This window comes from Orcinus orca, chromosome 6, assembly GCF_937001465.1.
Source record: "Orcinus orca chromosome 6, mOrcOrc1.1, whole genome shotgun sequence".
NCBI classification, from domain to species: Eukaryota; Metazoa; Chordata; class Mammalia; order Artiodactyla; family Delphinidae; genus Orcinus; species Orcinus orca.
The window spans coordinates 74,153,878-74,172,409 of NC_064564.1; the positions used below are offsets into that span (position 1 = coordinate 74,153,878).

The 18,532-nt window shown below is 38.1% G+C and overlaps 1 protein-coding gene across 7 annotated transcripts in view; it reads left to right on the top strand.

Moving 5' to 3' along the window:
• TMC1 (transmembrane channel like 1) overlaps nt 1-18,532 on the top strand; it is a 386,362-nt gene that overhangs the window by 359,164 nt on the left and 8,666 nt on the right. For 6 of the 7 annotated variants that reach the window (XM_049710776.1, XM_049710780.1, XM_049710774.1 and 3 more), the window contains 3 exons: nt 6,293-6,360; nt 11,228-11,467; nt 16,225-16,348. In XM_049710776.1, coding sequence (XP_049566733.1) covers nt 6,293-6,360; nt 11,228-11,467; nt 16,225-16,348 — 432 coding nt within the window. Of the gene's footprint in view, nt 1-6,292; nt 6,361-11,227; nt 11,468-16,224; nt 16,351-18,532 lie in introns of all 7 variants that reach the window. The other variant, XM_049710779.1, reaches the window with a different exon arrangement.

The window sequence follows — 18,532 nt, forward strand, 5'->3', positions numbered from 1 at the left end:
TTCTGGAAAAACCATTATGTTAAATATACTGAATTATACACTGGTTATATCTGAGTAAATTGGGTTAAAAGTGACTCTGTATATTTTCCAGTTATAAATTCATGGCCAAAGTATTACCACAACAAACCTATGAAGATGAATTGAGGTGGGAAAATTACTGGCTAGGAGCAGACTGTTAGACCATGTAATGTAAGTTAATCTTTCCTAAGACTTCTCTGAGCATAGCAGGTAGTTCTCAGTGTTTCTAAAGAGTTCACTGACTCATGGGAGTGGAATGGTTTGCTCCCAGAAAGGATTTTAACCACCCTGATTCAGCAAAACCGCCCTCAGTCCTCTTGTAAACTCTGGGTTTTCTGCAATAGTTCAACACAGAATGCCTTTAACTCTCACTTTAATTTATGTTGACACCATCTTTGCCATTTGTCAATGAAGTAGGTAAATAGTATCCAGGAAGAAATGGACTGAATACATGGCATCGGGTAAGAGTATGTTCAATCTAATTAAAACCTCAGCTTGGTTAAACCTTGTTTAAAGTTACATTTTAAGGTGCTCCTTGTTGAATTTATGTGAATGGAAAATATGGGAGATTTTCCTGAGATCTGATGGAGTGCAAGGTTACCCATAAATAAGAGGCATATGATTCACAGACCATCAGAGTATATTACTAATCACATTATACTGTATTATATTTTTATGTAGAGCTTGCCATGTGTTAGAACATCTACAAAATGCTTTACATATATTATTCTGTGTAACCATACCAGCAACGCTATGAGGTAGATAATATTTTTCTACTTTACAGTAAACTGAGGTTTAGAGATTTTTAATAATTTGCTCAAAGACATATAACTGGTCAGTGGTGGAGGTAGAACTGAAATCCACATCTGATTGACTTCAAAGCCGTCAACCAGATTTCCATCATATTGAATTTTCACTGTAATGCTTACCCCTAGAAATTTCAAGGACTCTGCCAAATCATGACTAATTCATGAGCCAATCCATAGCATTTGTAAGTCAAATGCTTAGACAGGTTTCTTGCTGTAGAATGGAATTAGCAAGAGGGGCTGGGATATAGAATCAGGAAATAAACTGATATTCGCTTTCTGGGAATGAGATACTATTTAGCAGTCCAGGAAGATGGAATGATAAAGAGTCAGTAAGAAGTCATGGGTATCCAACAAAGGTGTGAGAACATGGGCAAAGGGACAGAATAGGCTGGACTGGACGGAGTCTATCTGCAGGCAACTAGGGTTATAGTGCAAAGCCCTGAGGTGCTGAATCAACCTAGTAGACGAGGGTTGGATTTGTTCTAGGTTAGTAGTTCACTAATTTGAGCATATATCAGAATGCTCTGAAGGCACATGAAAACACAGGTTTCTGATTCAGTAGATCTGGGGCAGGGCCTGAGAATTTACTTTACTAAAAAGTTCCCAGATGTTGATGCTGCTTCTGGTCTGGGGACCACCCTTGAGTGCCATTGCCCCAGTGCCACAGGCCAGGCCAGCCTGCAGCTCTAAGCAGTGTGATTCCAGCTGTGGGAAATGAGATTTGTGTGACGAAAGTCAGGCAGGTCATTGCAATGACAGAATTATCTCTGAGATCCTGAATTGCATTTCACAATATCCAGAGGTTGATGGTTTGCCCCAAATAATTAAACCTGCAGAGAGAGGATGGGTTTTCTCAGGCTTTTTCCTTGACTATTACGGACCCCAACCCAAATCCAGATTGGCTTCTCTGTTGCTGGCCCCTAAAAATCTTATTATGGATGAGCAGCCCTTAGGGACTTTATTACACTTACTCCATTTGAATCATTTTGTTAACTCGGGTTACGAGAAAACCTGTTTTTTCTCAAGCATCATTTACCTTTAAGCTTTTTATATTTTAGAGGCAACACTTTGCAAATTGATTTACACTCATATTATTAGTGTATTGGCTTTAAAAAAAAAGAAACTATAGTATGATCTCATATTTTTAAAAATCCACCTCTAAAAGAATGAGCCTTGAATTTCATACCCTGTGTGTGTGTGTGTGTGTGTGTGTGTGTGTGTGTGTGTGTGTTTGCTTTCTTTCATTTGTTTCGTTTTTAGAGTGGGATTTTCTGAGTTTAATGAATGGAGTATAAATTCCATTTTTAAGGTGTTTAGAGAGAAGCAATTTTTTTTTTAACATTTATTCATTTGGTTGCGCAGGGTCTTAGTTGTGGCAGGCAGGCTCCTTAGTTATGACTCACGGGCTCCTTAGTTGTGGCTCACCAGCTCCTTAGTTGCAGAACGTGGGCTGCTTAGTTGCAGCTCGAGGGCTCCTTAGTTGTGGCATGTGAACTCTTAGTGACAGCATGCATGTGGGATCTAGTTCCCTGACGAGGGGTAAACCCAGGCCCCCTGCATTGGGAGCACCACCACGGAAGTCCCAAGAAGCAATTCTTTAATAACTGAGTCAACCAATTACAGATTTTAGATTACAAAGGGATCTTAGAAATTATCTAGTTCAGAAGTAGGCAAACTTTCTCTGTAAAAGATTGCACAATAAGTATTTTCACTTCTGCAAGTATGTTATTGTGGTGTAGTGAGAAATATATATTTTGGTCTTCATTCCAATTCCCGGCTGGAGTGCCTAAAATTTTTGTAATTTACAAAGCAGTGACGGGGCTAGGAACATCTTTTGTTCTTATATTTGGTCTTTAACCCTGGCTCTTGATGCAGAGTTCCTAAATTCCTTGGAATATTGTGGGTGATAGGAGCATTATTTTTTCCAATGAGGCAGCTCTTGGTGGGCTCCTGGATAGCTTCAGTTTGGGGGCTGGTCAGCAGAAAGACCTGACCATAATTAGAAACTCGGAAATTTCAGCCTCATCCCCCCATCCTCCAGGGAGGGGAGAGAGGCTGGAGACTGAGTTAATGATTGATTTTGTCCCTGTGATGTAGTCTCCATAAGAGTCTCTGAACCCTGGGGTTTGGAGAACTTCCATGTTGCTGAACACATTGAGGTGCCAGAAAGAGGGTGCACGTGGAGAAGGCAAGGAAACTCTGTACCCTTTCCCTCGTACTTTGCCCTATGCACCTCTTCCATCTGGCTGTTCCTAAGTTGTATCCTTTTATAACCAACCAGTAATCTAGTAAACAAACTGTTTTCCTGAGATCTGTGAGCTACTCTAGCAAATGATCAAAGCTAAGGAGGGAGTCGTGAGAATCTCCAGTTTACAGCCCATCAGTCAGCATAGGTGACAACCTGAGCTTTCGATTAAAGTGTGAGGCTTTCATCTAAAGTGTGGGGCAGTCTTGTGGCACCAAGACCTTAACCTGTGGGATCTGTGCCAACTCTGGACAGTTACTGTCAGAATTGAGTTAAATTGTAGGACATCGAGATGGTATCCACAGAAAGTTGGGGAAATGCTTGGTTTGGGGGAAGAACCTATACATCTGTGTCAGAAGTATCATGAGTAGAGTGTAATCATAGAGGAAAACAAGTGATTTCCCTTGCATCAGGCCATATGGTCTCTGTTGTAACTATGACATTCCTGTTTTCATCCCAGACAGCAATAAACAATACAGAAATGAATGAATGTAGCTATATTCTAAAAAAACTTTATTTACAAAAATTGATGGTGGTCCAGATTTGGCTCATGGGTCATAATGCACCAACCCCTGATCTAGTTCATTTCATTAGTTTATCTGTGAGGAAACTGAGGCCTGAATTGATTAGTGACTGGCTCAGCTCACTCAGCGAGCAAATGGCAGGGCAAAGTCTCATACTCGAGTCTGAATCCCAGACGAGTGTCTGTATCACAAAACCACTTGTCACAGTAGGGAGTGTGGAGGTACCCTTTCTCTGCATCCGGTCAATCAATTTATGCATCAAAGATTTTATTCCTCCAGCTGCCCCTGCTGCACACACAGTATGAAACCAAGGGTTCCTAGTGTGTCCTTTGTGCTTTTCTGGTCACCTGGTTATAAAAATATCTCATCTCAAATGGCCTTTAAGAGGTTTGTATGCTTGTGAGAATAAAAGAAATGTACTTCTAAAAGTTTGAATTTTTTTCATTTTCCTTAGTTTTGTGGGCTAAATCTGACACTCTTCTAAAGAGGCCAAGGTTGAAGGTTTGATTCTTAAACGGACACAGAGAAGAGCTGTTCCAAGGCCACAGATGGTGCAGACCACCGACTGAGCATTTGTCACATGTGTTCTGTGATCTCACAGGGCTCCAGGAGAAAAGGGGAGTTGATCCAGAGCAAAGTGCTCCTGGGGAAAGAGAAAGACTCAGAGCTAACGTTTCTCCAGATTAGAAGCAATTCATTTTCTTCGTTTTCCATGAAAACCACACTTTTTTCATTGTTGATTTTAGAACAAAAACTGTCAACCTAACCTCTTTGCATCTTAAGAACATTAAGCTTCTTGATGATCTGCAAACTAAGTGAAACACTTTGTATATACTTTAGTAGTATCTTGAGTGAATTTTTGTTGAAATCATCTGTCATCTTTGTCCTCCTTATATAGAGTTATTTATTTTTTCATTATGTATCATCTTATTATTATTATATCTTGCTATTTAACCATTCTTGTTATGTCAGACTTGGCACCTACTACCTGAATCTGTTACAAGGCACATCGCGCATACCTTTCAGTTAACTAGGAGAGTACTGTTGCCTTTTGGGAAGTGATGAATTTGACGCCTGGATTCAAGAATTCTTGAGGCAGAGTGTTCAAAAATTGTGAAATATTTGTTGGGGCTCCAAATCAGAGACCTATTTTATCTTCTTACAAATATATTTTTGGGTGCTTGGGTTTAAGAAAAACTGAGACACTCTCAGGTTGTTTGATTTTGTATGTGTGTGTGTGCACATGAGCGTTGTGCTGTGCATATATATGTGTGCTAGGGAGGGAGTTATTATGAGGATACATGTGGTCTGAAGCCACACCTGCAGGTGTCAGGATCTGGGGCAGTAATCAGGTCCTGCCACTCTATTACTCTCTCTTTGTGGTCCTCTCACTTTATATTTTTTGCTGTTTACTTTTTCTCTTGTTACCAGTTAGTCAATTTCCTGATTGATTATTCTCTATCTCAAATTAAATAGGAGCCAGCTTTATTGTCTTTGCTAATTAGCATTACTCCATTGACAGAGCTTTCTTTCTAAGATGCCTAATGTGTCACCAGGAAGCCTTTGGATGGGTCCTCCTAGGACAGATGCCCACCTCAGTTCCAATTGGTGTCCCCTGTGTACAAAGAACAGCCTGGTGCTGCTGCCCTGAGTAGGATGGTATCATCTAGGAGTGAACACTGGACAATGAGTTGAATAACTTCTTAAACTTTCATTGTATTGCTCTCTCTCTCTTTTTTTTTTTTTTTTTTTTTTTTTTTTTTTTGTGGTACGCGGGCCTCTCACTGTTGTGGCCTCTCCCGTTGCGGAGCACAGGCTCCGGACGCGCAGGCTCAGCGGCCATGGTTCACGGGCCCAGCCGCTCCGCGGCATGTGGGATCTTCCCAGACCGGGGAACGAACCCGTGTCCCCTGCATCGGCAGGCGGACTCCCAACCACTGCGCCACCAGGGAAGCCCCTCTATATTTTTTATTGTAAAAGAAATTCACATTTTTTTATAAAAGTATTTTAAATACGCAAAACTTAAAGAAGAAAATAAAAGCTAATCCATCACCCACATATAACAACTATTAATTTTGCCAATCACTTTTAAGTTTTTTCTTTATGCATAGTTTCATATTGAGTAGAAAAAATAATGTATAAGTTTACATATTTTTTGTTTAACATTAGAGCATAGTTTTCTCTTGGTTATATAAATATCCTTCCAACGGTGATTGTAATTAGCTGCAATATATATCATAGCATAGTTAAACTGTGTTTACTTAACCAGTGTTGGACATTTAGATGGTTTCATCTCTGCTTCTTAAAATTTGTTAGCATTTAGGATTATTTTGTTAAAACCAATTTCTAGAAGTAAATTTACAGGGTCAAAGAGAATGAAGTTTTTAAAACTTTTCATATGTATTGTCAAATTGTTTTCTAAAGGTTTACTCCAAGTTTTACTTTCACCAGCAGTATATGAGAGCGTATGTCTCATCACACTTCCACAGCATCGAATGACAGAATTTTAAAATGTCTTACTGTGTTAAAAAGGATGCCTTATTATTTTATTGCTTATTATTTATTGTATTGATTATTCTGCTGTTGTTGCTGCAAGAAAATAGTTGCAAGTCTAGCCATACCTATATAGAAATATGAAACACTTGCCTTTCAGTTTTTGCCATTTGAGATGCTAATACAGTGAATGTCTCCTCTAGCCTTCATACACCGAATTTGACATCAGTGGCAATGTCCTCGCTCTGATCTTCAATCAAGGAATGATCTGGTAAGCCAGCTGTGGACAGTTTATCACTTGAAGAAAGCCTCCAAGATCATTTTTGCATGAAGCACTGTAGCCTGGTGTTAGAGAAGTCCACAGTCTGCATCTAACTCAACATTTGTCTTTTTGCAAAGTGAATGGCTATGAAGAGTTTACTTTTTTCCCCCATATTTTAAATCTTAATTCTAAAAGGCATCTGCCTGTTTTGCAGAGCACTCCTTCATCAGATACTGGGAGTCTAGGTTCTGGCTTCTAGATTATTTGAAGGCTTTTTATAATTTCATATCCTGTGATACTAGGATCTGACAGTGAAACATTAATGATCCCATTACCCCATGTTAAGAATGAAAGAAATTAGTGTAAGGTCTTTCCAAGAAACTTATTTTATTTGCAGTCACTATTGAATATGTTTTAAATGGAATTTATAGCTACTTTAAAAACTATTAGCTTACCAAATCCAGTAGTTTATAGAGATGAAATACATGTTTTAGGAAGGTTTATTTAGAAATACGATCTTTATTTAGTAATTTGTTTCATGGGGTCACTTGCACATCGGAATTATTTCTTTTAATTTACAAAGGATTGTTATATCTTTTATTAAATGAAAGCATTTTCACTGTAAACTTTGACAGGTTAAGATGAGTTGATACAGTAGAAACCATTTTTGACTTTAAAAATGGAATCATAGCAGGAGATTCATCTGTGGACCGTGTGTCTTGAAAATCTGTCACTCTTAACTAAGAACACCCCAACCCACAAGCAGTTACAACTGAGCTTCTTTATCCCATTGACACAGATCTAATATTGTGCCAATCACACCATTGTCCTAGGTGCAAGTACTAGTTACTGGGGTCAGTTTTTGTGCAAGCTTCATCTATTACTCAACTCCTTCAACCATAGCTAGTCTGAATTGTTAAACCTTTGTGAGAGCAAACCTCTCTGCAAAAGTAAAAATGATCTTGCTTCAGTAATATAAAGACCACAGTCAAGGGCCTCATCATCCTGCCTTGGGGCCTGTCAGATTTCTGTGCCTCACTAGGTCAATCAATCTGAAGAGAAGACTATGAAAAGATCCTCCTCTCCATTGTCAGGTATGTTTAAAAACGTGATTCCTGTTCCCTTGCTTTCTAAATTTTACAGGTTACGGCTTATATGTCCAGAGAGTCATTAAGGAGTGAAATGCATCCTTTCTTCTCCAAGCAGGGAGGAAAGTCAGGGTGGCTCAACATGTGACTATCACCAGAGATAGCAAAGGGCTCAGCTTCCAGATCTTTCGTTTCCCGTAGGGGATTCTGCTGTCATGGCAGAAAATGGCTAACGGTGCTATTGGAGTAATGAGAAACCACTGCCTTATATCAGTTTTAAAACTCCCTGGCTCTTATGCAGAGTGTCGTAAATCCCTCAGGCCTGGCGTGGCGCCATTTGTGCAGACATATGCTGCAAGTCTGTTTCTTGTTCTTTCATAGTGAAGACAACAGATTGGCCTAGAAATTTGTTTTCATTGTCAGCAAAGCTCTTATAATTGTGTCCTGATTTGTTTCACTTGTAATTTTGCACCTATTTAGGCCACTGTTGTTCATATTGAAATTCTTAAATATCTAAACAATCTTCTCCAGTTTTCTCATGGGCAGACCCATCATCAAAATCTTTGCAGTATCATTACACTATCACTTTCTATGTATTCAACCTTCAGATATTGGTCAAATATTGCTTCCGGTTAGTTTGAAGAGGACTTTAGAAAGTGATTGTGTTTTTTGAGTGTACTAAGATGTTCACACACTTCCCAGAGTTCTAGAAGCAAAATATTGAATAACTATTATTCCCCTTCAGGTCAACCCTTTGTACAAATGGTCTTTTCCTAACTGCCAGGAAGTTGGTGACAGGGTAGGGATGTGGTGTGAGGAGTGTGTAGTCTAGGTTTAGAAGGCTCCCTTGTACTCACACATGTAATCCACTATTTTATGAGGCGTAAGGATCTGATGCCTAAGTATGGCCATTTGCTACAGAAATGATCAAAAGAGGATGGAGATTTTGTGTTCAATTTTATTGGTTTGTGACTGGAGACATTCAATAACCGCTTTAGGAGTTTCTGAGTAATGAAGGTTATTTACACCGACGCTATTAAAGTCAAACAGTTATAGGTAACATCCATTTTTTTATGAATTGGCTGATATGATCAGTAAAACTATATTATACACGTCTTTTTAAAATAGCGTAGGTTTTGTCATCACATTTTTAAATGATGAAAGCATATCATATCTCTATCAGAGCAGGATGTAGCTGAGGCAGAGCACACACAGTGAGAAAGAAGATAGGTTTAGACGTTGTTCCAGTGCTGCCTCCTGTGTCTCCCTGCCAGTCTTGTCACTTTCTGCTACCTCATTTTCTCACTTGATCAAATGTGAATAATTTACCTGACACGTACCGTGTCACTGGAACAATAAGAAGAGCTAAATAAAAGAAGCTTTGATTTGCTTTGATCTTCTTGGAAGAAAAGCATTTTATAAGCCTAAGGTATTACAATGATCTTCAACTGACAGATGACGGGATCAGGTCTGGCTAAGGGACTTAGTGAGCTGAGCTGATTAGTGAGTCATGGGCAAAGAAAGAATGAGCTTTAAGATTCAGATATCACTGTGCCGGGATCTCTTTTTCTAGGGTAATGTTCTTGAGTCATTTGTTCAAAATGCCTATGTGATATTTATTTTGAAATTCTGAAATTATTTATCTATAGATACACTTACATATATGAGTGTCCATATGTGTGCATACAGATAAACAACGCATGCCTATGTATAGCTACACATATATGTGGCTTTAGGCAAAACTGTATCTTAGGATAGACTAGGTTGTGCAGCAATTAAATACAAACCCCCAAATCTCAGTGGCTTAGAAAAGGAAAAGTTTATTTCTTATTTACTCCATGTGTCCAATGTGAGTTGGTAAAGGACTGTGCTCATGTTAGTTACTCTCACTGTGGAGTCATAGACTGTGATAGAATAGGATCCATCTGGAACATCACTGGTCAGAGCAGAGAGAGAAGAGAACAAAAAACCCTACAGCGCTATTAAAGTTTCCATCCCGTAGTGAGACACTTCATTTTTATCTCTGTTTTACTGGCCAAAACAAATCACATGGCCAAGCCTGACTTTTAGAAGGGGGCAAGCACAATCATCTGCAAGCATGTTATATTACAGACGTTGGCATTTGGGAATATCATCTAGTGCTTTGTAATTCTGACCCCTCAGCTGGGACTGTCACTCACTTACTTGCTCATGTTTCTGGGGTTCCAGATTCTCTCTTGCTATCCTGTAACCAAGATACACAGTATTGTTCCAAAGTTTACCCTCATTTAAAAAAAAACTAATGAACTTTATATCTTAGAGAAGTTACACGTTCGCAGCAAAATTGAGTGGAAAGTACAGAGTTCCCATATACCCCCAGTCCCCACCCACGCACAGCCTTTCCCACTGTTGACATCTTCCACCACGCTGTACATTTGTTGTCACTGATGAACCTACGTGGACAAATCATCATCACCCAAAGTACATACCATTTTTTTAATAGTTTAACTTTCTACAAAATCTATGGTCAATTCAGTATGTTAAATGTTTTTCAGATCTGTTGTATGGAAACCTATCAACAACACAGCACAAACTGTAGCAGGTTAGCACTTTTCAATGAAATGGTTTAATGTTGGATTGCACAAGTTCAATTATAGCCAAAACTAACTTCTTCATCTAACTCAACCCCCCACCCTCCATAATATACCAAATTTACATTGGATTGATTTAAAAAATTATTCTACATAACCAGGAAATATAACATGCAAACCCTAACTAGAATTGCTGAAGGTTTTATTATATTTGGGACAGTTTAAAAGGGAGGATTCTGCTTATACTTCTGAAATAAGTGTACATGTATCCTCTTTTGAGTTTCGGATTAATAAATTGCCATTATGGTGCTGATGGATTTTCTCATCAAAGAAAACTGAAATTTATTTTGTTGAAATAATAACCACTGAAGCCATCAAGTAAGAGTGACCTCACCCAAATGGTTCCTGTTTAAAAGTGACATTTGAAAGTACTTTTTAAAAATCTCATGTACAGACCAGTGGATTTCCTGGACAAGCTAAAATAAGAAAGTAAACAGATAAACTAAATTAAATGGATGTGTCAAATTTTCATTTCATAAACACATAAAGCTTACAATGGAATATCAACAAAACATAGTATCTTGTGAGGCACAAATACATAATTCCCATTGGCTCTAAAATACCATAACAGCCACAAATAGAAAATAACATCAGAAAAACTTACTTTAACATTTTCTCTTTCATTAAGTAAAAATTAATTAGCTATGACAAAATAATTAATGCACATATGCAGTTTATTTGAATATAATGGGTGATTTTAAGGGTTAATTATAAAAAAAGCTAATTTTTTAATTTTTAAAATTTGGGGGGAAAGTTTTTTTTAAAGCGAAATTTTTAGATATATTGATGATATGAATATTAGGGGAAAGTAAATTTTTTTTACAAGTAGAAGAGAGAAGTAGAACAAATGTAATATACTGTTTGGTCTGTTGTAGTTTAAAGTTACTAATGATAAGTGGATATAGTTAGCGACCAGCAGAGTTTCTGTGAAAGACTTCAGTACACAATATCTGCAATAATGGGGAAGATGGTAAAATGTGTACAGGAGATGGAAATAGAATTAGTTAAGTTTATTAACATGAAGGGTTTACGTGATTGAAAGCGGCAAACACATTTTCTGCCTTTGGCAAATAAGCATGATGTAAAATAAATACGGACTGTGTGACTTTGTTGGGGAGTGAAGCTCCGTGGTGAGCAGAGCTCTGTTTTTCTTTCCAGGATGGGCTCCTTCTTCGCTCCCAGCCTCCCAGGCATCAATATCCTTCGTCTCCACACATCCATGTACTTCCAGGGCTGGGCTGTGATGTGTTGCAACGTTCCTGAGGCGAGGGTCTTCAAAGCTTCCAGATCGAATAACTTCTATCTGGGGATGCTGTTGCTCATCCTCTTCCTGTCCACCATGCCCGTCCTGTACATGATCGTGTCCCTCCCACCATCTTTCGACTGTGGCCCCTTCAGGTTCTTGCCTTTGTAATTTCTTTTGGGCAAAGTTTTCTTTCAGGGATGGAGATGGGAATGGTCACTCGTCGTATAAGCTATTTTTTTTTCCCCCAAACAGTGACATTTTGGTCTGTAGGAATTGAGCTCTTTTAGATATTCAGGCTCATTATGTGACATGGAAATTCTTAAACAAGATCCATCTATTGATGTTTTCTCACTTAGCAATCATAAAAGGGAAAATAACTGCTCCAGGTTCTGTCCGTGTGAAATATGTACACTGAATCTGAGCTCTTTCTGTATAAGGAGTTAACGAAGAGCAAGGTTTGATTACACTAGTCTGGATATGAACATTTTCCTGATGCTAGGTCATCTCATTCAGACATTGGAAGCTATTGTTACTTTTCACATGAACCACCTAATTGAAAATATAAAAGAGGAAGGAAGGGAGGGAGGGAGGAAGGAAAAAAGAAAGATGACTCCACAAGCTACCTAGGAAATGGGATCATTATTAGCTAATAATGAATATAAAGAGGGTCACATAATTTATAATCCAAATCTACATGCTAGGAAAAAAATTAAGGATGTTCCTCGTGTATATTCTCCTCAAATAACAAGAATAAATCACACAAGTCAGTAATAAAGAGTCAAGAAGGCTCTTTGATCCAATTTAGAAATATACTTTTCTACAGTTCTCTATGACAGCGTTCCCTGTGACACTTACCAAGAAAGCAAAGTTTCCAGATCTGGAGGATTGAGATTTCATTCTACCACAAGTCCGCCCAAGAATCTCTACATGTTGAGTCACTGATCAGCATGCATTTGAGTTATTTCTACTTTTCAGTGGGAAAATGTGAATACAAAAAGCCATGTGAATGACAAGCATGATGCAATAGTGGACATGTATAATTTCTCCTTCATGCTGTCAGACCCAAGTTATTAAATTAAAGTCAAAATATTCTTTGCCCACAGACTTAAGTATAAAAGAAGCATTTTCATTCTAATAATAGTCTGTTATTACTGCTTTCCTGGACATAAAGAAAGAAAATGTTAAGCCTACTGATTGTGCAAAAACAGCTGGAGTTCTGTCATACATATTCAGGAAGCTGAAGTTGACAAGTCCTGTTCCCCCGCCCCACCCAGGTGGGGGGAAGTAAATAATGCAGACAGTGACATCTGGAGGCTAAATATGAAACTACAGTTTTGAAAGAGCGATTGGTCTTAATAAAGCTCAGGGTACAAAGTTCAAGAGACAAGTCATCTAAAGACTTTAGTTAATTGCAAATTACCCACACAACTAAATATCCAGGATAAGTTTTAGATGTGCTTTTAACTTTTTAATTGGAAGTGGGTCCTTCTCAGAAAAACATATCAAAGGAACTTAGTTGTCTGCCAGGGAAACCCCACAAGGTCAACATGGAGCTGGGTGGTGGTAACAAAGGTCCATTAATATTAAAAATATCATTGAGCTAGTCACGTACAATGACTGCACAATTTTAGGTTTTTGCATCCTAACTCCTTTGCCTCTCTTTAAATCACACTGAGTTACTATGATTTTAATGAATAAAACTTAGTCTGTGTCTAACACATAGTATCTGACTTTGACCAACTGTTTCCTAATTGGCAAACGTTGGCACATGAGCAGCATGTATATCACTATTTTGAGATCAAGGAAATTTAAATATTTTCAGTAGAGTATTGGGAAAGGGGTATCTCTGTCCTATTTAGATAGTCTGTTGTTCCTGGAGCAAAAGAATGTATACTTGGTTTATTCTCTAGATTTTAAAGCTTTAAGCATTGTTCTGCCTTGGTAGTGAGGTGAGAAAGGATATATTAGTAGGAGACTCATGACTTGCCATCCTTTTGGACCCTGAGTTTGAGGTGGTTTGACCAGCCTGCCTAGTGAAGTGTATCTGACCCTACTTGGCACCTGGGTGGGCAGCAAATTGGTAAACGTGCATTTGAGGTAGGTTAATAGGGACAGCACAGTAATGGCCAGGCTCTCCCAGGTGCATGTATGTTTTCAGGTAAGGTGGCTACAATACCTTAGAAGACCCATTCTGCAAAGCAATTTGATGAGATAGTCTAGCTTGTTCTGGTTTCATAAGAACTGGCTAGGGAGGGTGAATTTTCCAGAAAATTATTCCAGTAGGCTATTAAGTGGATTTACCTTAACAGTTTGACAATTAAAAAACTATTTCTTTGGTGTCCAGATGAAGAAAATTCTTCTAATTGCTCTACCACATTTCCTGACACTTGATGTTTCTCCCCCAGCTCCCTCACTAATAATTCTGGACAATTTGTAGTTCTCTAGGTTCTCACACACCTCCCTACTAACATTATGGTAATTATAACTTCATGTATTTTCATCTAACTGCAAAGGTAATATGTGTTTACCCTAGAAAAACCAGAAATTATAGAAATTTTCGCATGAAAATAAACACTAACTAAAGACCTGAAATAACAACTCTCAACATTTTTTTGGCATTTTGTATTTTGGTTTTCTTCTTATGCAGATTTTTAAAATAACTGAGATCATCTAACATGTATAGGTTTATGTTATATTGTGACACTGCTATTACATTACTCACTTGATGTGTTGATTTTTCTTAATAGTGTAACTGACTTCTAGAGTTTAGGGACAGAATATTTTCATCCCTGTGAGTCAAAACACAGTAGAGTGTTGGCCGTAATTTGAGTTAATGAATGAAGAATGACTGTTTGTCATGCACTAAACACTAGAAGAGATGTAGGTGTACATTGGGCATTGATTCTGGCCAGGTGGACCTTTCGGTCTGGCTGAAAAGACAGACATAGACTATTCTAATTAGGGTGGATAGAGCTATGCCCAAGAGAGCTATAGATTAACTTCAGTAACATTTCACTTGGCTGTATACTCGCAACAGGCTGGAAAGGACTTCTGGGAATATGCATACTTTGGTTCACCCGTCAGAAAAAGGGAGTGCCAGGATTTGTAGATGCTTCTATAGTTTGTGTATAATAAAAGATCTGGACTCCTGGTAAGAGACCTATCCTGGAAAAAGCACCCAAGAATCCTCAGAGATACTAATAACTTCACATTTCTCATACACTGGATGCAAAGAAGACCTTTGTGGGGAGGGATGATTTTGTAAAATTCCAGTTCCCTCATTCTGACATTCATCAAACACAGCCCTAGAGGCTGGAGAAGGTGGGGTGGATTGTCTCATTTTTTCTCATCCTCCTTGCCTGTCTCTTCATTCTGGCTGTATTCCGTATGTCATGGTCATGAAGCATGGTCAGCTAGAATGGATGAAGAATGAGAAACCTTAGTACAATAGGTTGATATAATCTTAAATTGTCAGTAAGCTTCATCCCCCCTTATGTATCATAGGTCTTGCTAATTAGTGTGTAGATCTATAATTTGTGAAGCAAAATTTATACCTCTGTAGTCCAGTGACTCCTGACAAGATACTTGAAGTCACTCTCAGTCTATTAAAAGATACTGGAGAGAAAAAAAATCTGATCTGGAACTTGTGGGTCATGTTCAATTAGTAGCTAAGAATGTATAAAGGTCAAAAACCAAAAGTGAAGCCAAAATATTTGAGTCAGTGTTATGCCAACCTTTATTCTCATGATACATACAAATTGCTGATAAATAATGCAATATCTTCTCTGAAAATTACATCATTTCATAGTAGAATCAATATGTATATACAGAAAAAAATAATTTGGCATGATGGGTGTTACCTGATAATGCTGAATATTATATACCAAGTTAAGACAGACATCCTGCTCTCATTTCTCTAGTTTATAGGGGCTGAGAACAAACTCACTAAGGACCTTTGCTTTTTAGGCTTGTTTTCTTTCTCTTCCCATTATCTGTTCTTAGCTGGTATTCATTAGGGCCCGTCCAGAAGAAATACTGAGAGAGAAAGGATTCAGCATTCAGTGCAGTTACCTATTAATAGCTCAGATGAAAGAGGTCTGGTGGAAAATGAGATAGAAGCTATAACATGGAAAGAGATATTAGATTATTTGTGGATTTTATTCCATTAAGCTATTCCTTATGCTCATTTCCAAGGCTAATTAAAAAAATTGAGCAACTATTTGTTCAGCCCAAAGAAAGTATTCTCATATAAGAACAGCTGCTGAGGAGTAGACTTACAAGCTATTTATAAAATATATTTTCATACATATATAAGGTATATTTATATTTTATATAATATATTTGTTCCCAAGTAACCCAAATCTTAGAAATATAGCTTTAAAAAATCTTCTCCTGGAGGGAAGGGATAAATTGGGAGATTGGGATTGACATATACACTGCTATATATAAAATAGATAACTAATAAGGACTTACTGTATAGCACAGGGAATTCTACTCAATATTCCATAATGACCTCTATGGGAAAGGATTCTTAAAAAGAGTGGATTATATATATATAACCGATTCACTTTGCAGTACACCTGAAGCGAACACAACACTGTAAATCAACTATACTCCAAAAAAAAATTTTTTTTAAATCTTCTCCTAATGCTGTGGTTAATTTCCTAACTGCTTTGACTATGTGTTTGTGTTGGCATAACATTTCTCATATCTTATCCATTTGTTGACAGTATGAGGCCAAAGTGTCAGGAGTTGTAGCTAAACATCAGATTTCTAACCTGAAAGAGTACTTAGGCAATGTTTGAGAAAAATTTCTAGTTTTCTTGCTATAAACATAGTTTTTACATCTTGCTATAAACATGGTTTTTACATCTGTTTTAAATGAACTTCTCTCCTTTTTTTTTTTCAGTGGCAAAAATAGGATGTTTGAAGTCATCGGAGAGACACTGGAACATGATTTTCCAAGCTGGCTGGCAATGATCTTGAGACAGCTTTCTAATCCTGGATTAGTTATTGCTGTTATTTTGGTTATGGTGTATGTGCTTTCCCTCCTCATAGAAAGAGCCTTTGTAATGTTCTTCCTGCGCCTTTTAAGTTTCAGCGTTTTCAACTCTCTTTCTCCCCAGGGGTTGTGCTGTAACCTAACCAATTCAGCACTGATTACGTGGTGGTGAGAGGCTAAAATTCATGAGCCATATTCTGATCCTACTGCATGTAATTTACAGCCATCTGCATCTGTCTTTGCCTGCCTAGGATTATAAGATTTGTTTCCCAAGTAACCAAAATAATTATCAGTAAACAGCTACAGCAAGGGAAACATAAACACTAAATCTAATCAGCACATCAAGCTTCCTCCCCACCCCCCTGACCGCCACCTTTTTTCCATAAAGCATATGGCTGTGAATACACAGAAGTGATGGGCCTCTAAGTTAATATTCCCCTTGAGGGCCCTATAGGCTATATTTCAGGGCTAAAGGCTTAAGGGGTCTTAGAAATTACCCTGTCCTTCTTCCTAGAAGGCCATTAATAACTATGTCTGCCCATGATGATAGAATCAGAGGACCAGAAGTGTCTTGGAAAGGTCACTTAGTCTATCCTTTCGAAGTCAGAGATGATATCCAAAGGGGAACTTGAGAGGGGTCTTTTATTCCCGTATTACTTTCATTGGTTTCTGAGTCTTGGCCACCACAGGTAAACTTACATTCTAAGCAAAAAAAAAAATATATATATATATATATGCTTCCTATGGAAGAGCTACAAAAAGTGCCCCAGTCCTTCCTTTCAAACCCCAAGGCCTTCCTAAATAAAAAGTCTAGAACTGCCACTGATCTCAATCAAGGAGGGCAAGTATGAAGTCACCCTCGTGGACACTTTAGTGGAACAAAGCTGACACAAAGGGTTGGATTTGTTTAAATAAAGGTAAAACTAGGAAATGTCAGGGAGAGATTGGGAGAGAAATCCCAGTGGTTTAAGTAAATGAACTGGGTTCTGGGCCAAGTTGTTAGGATCGTCTCTGTGATGGTCGTGGTCACAAGCCACATCAGTGAGGGCAGGTGTCATCTTCAAGTTTATAAATTAAGAAACTGACTTGGAGGAGGGAAGGGATTTTTCCCTCAGTGAGAATACATCAAAAATGACAATAGTAGGGCTTTGACAGTAAATCCAGCACTCACCCCTTTACACCATGATGCCTTCTTTGAGAGAGAGCTAATAGCCTGTAGGGATAATTAAATAGTAAAACAGATTATTTTATGTAGTACAGAACCTTGATCATGGGGTGCCGTTAAGAATCTGATAGTAAATCTCTGGTGCAGATGTGTTAGAAAATGACTTGCTGGATGCAGCATGTTTCACCAGATGTCCCTGGAAGTGATTTTCCTTCTTAGTGTTTTTACAATACAGTGGCTTTTGAGAGCATGGCTTTTAGGAGTCAAGGCCTTTTCGTGGTAAAAAGGAGGTCTTGTTTTAAAACACACACACTCAAAACAATGTCAGATTTTATGACTATATTCTTGACTTATTGAAAGAGATTTATTTTTAAGCAAAAGAGCAACATTGTTCTAATGCCACTAATTAAAGATTTAATAAGCTGCCCCAGGGGTATGGAAGAGGAATGAACACTGCCTTTGTTCCAGGCACGATCCATATATTAACTCATTTAATTTCCACAATAATCTTAAGAAGTTGGCCTCATTAATCATATTATTGAAAGCACATGGAAGATCTGCCCCAAATCAAATGGCTAATAGGTAAATTCAAACCCATGTCTTTTTATTCCCCACCACTTATTTCCCACCTACTCATTTACAGCACCAAACACTGAGTTCAGGCTGAGTGGAAATGCTCAGAAGAACTGGAAGCCACTTGTCAGAGATGGTCCACACCCAGGGTTGGCACACTTTTCCTTAAAGGACCATATAGTAGTTACTTCAGGCTTTGTGGTCCAAGAGGCAAAATTGAGGATATTATGTAAGTACTTATGTAACTATTTTAAAATGTAAAAACCAATCTTAGTTCATGGGCCATACATAACAGGCTGGGAGTCAGGTTTGCCCCAGAGACCATAGTTTGACAACCCCTGATATAGACTGTCTAGAGGGAAACTGGCATGATATAAGGTCAAATAGATGTCCCACAAGGATGATTTTCGTTCTGACGTTTTGATTTAAAACCCAAAATTCAGCTTATTACTGATTTGATTTTTCAAATACTGAGGT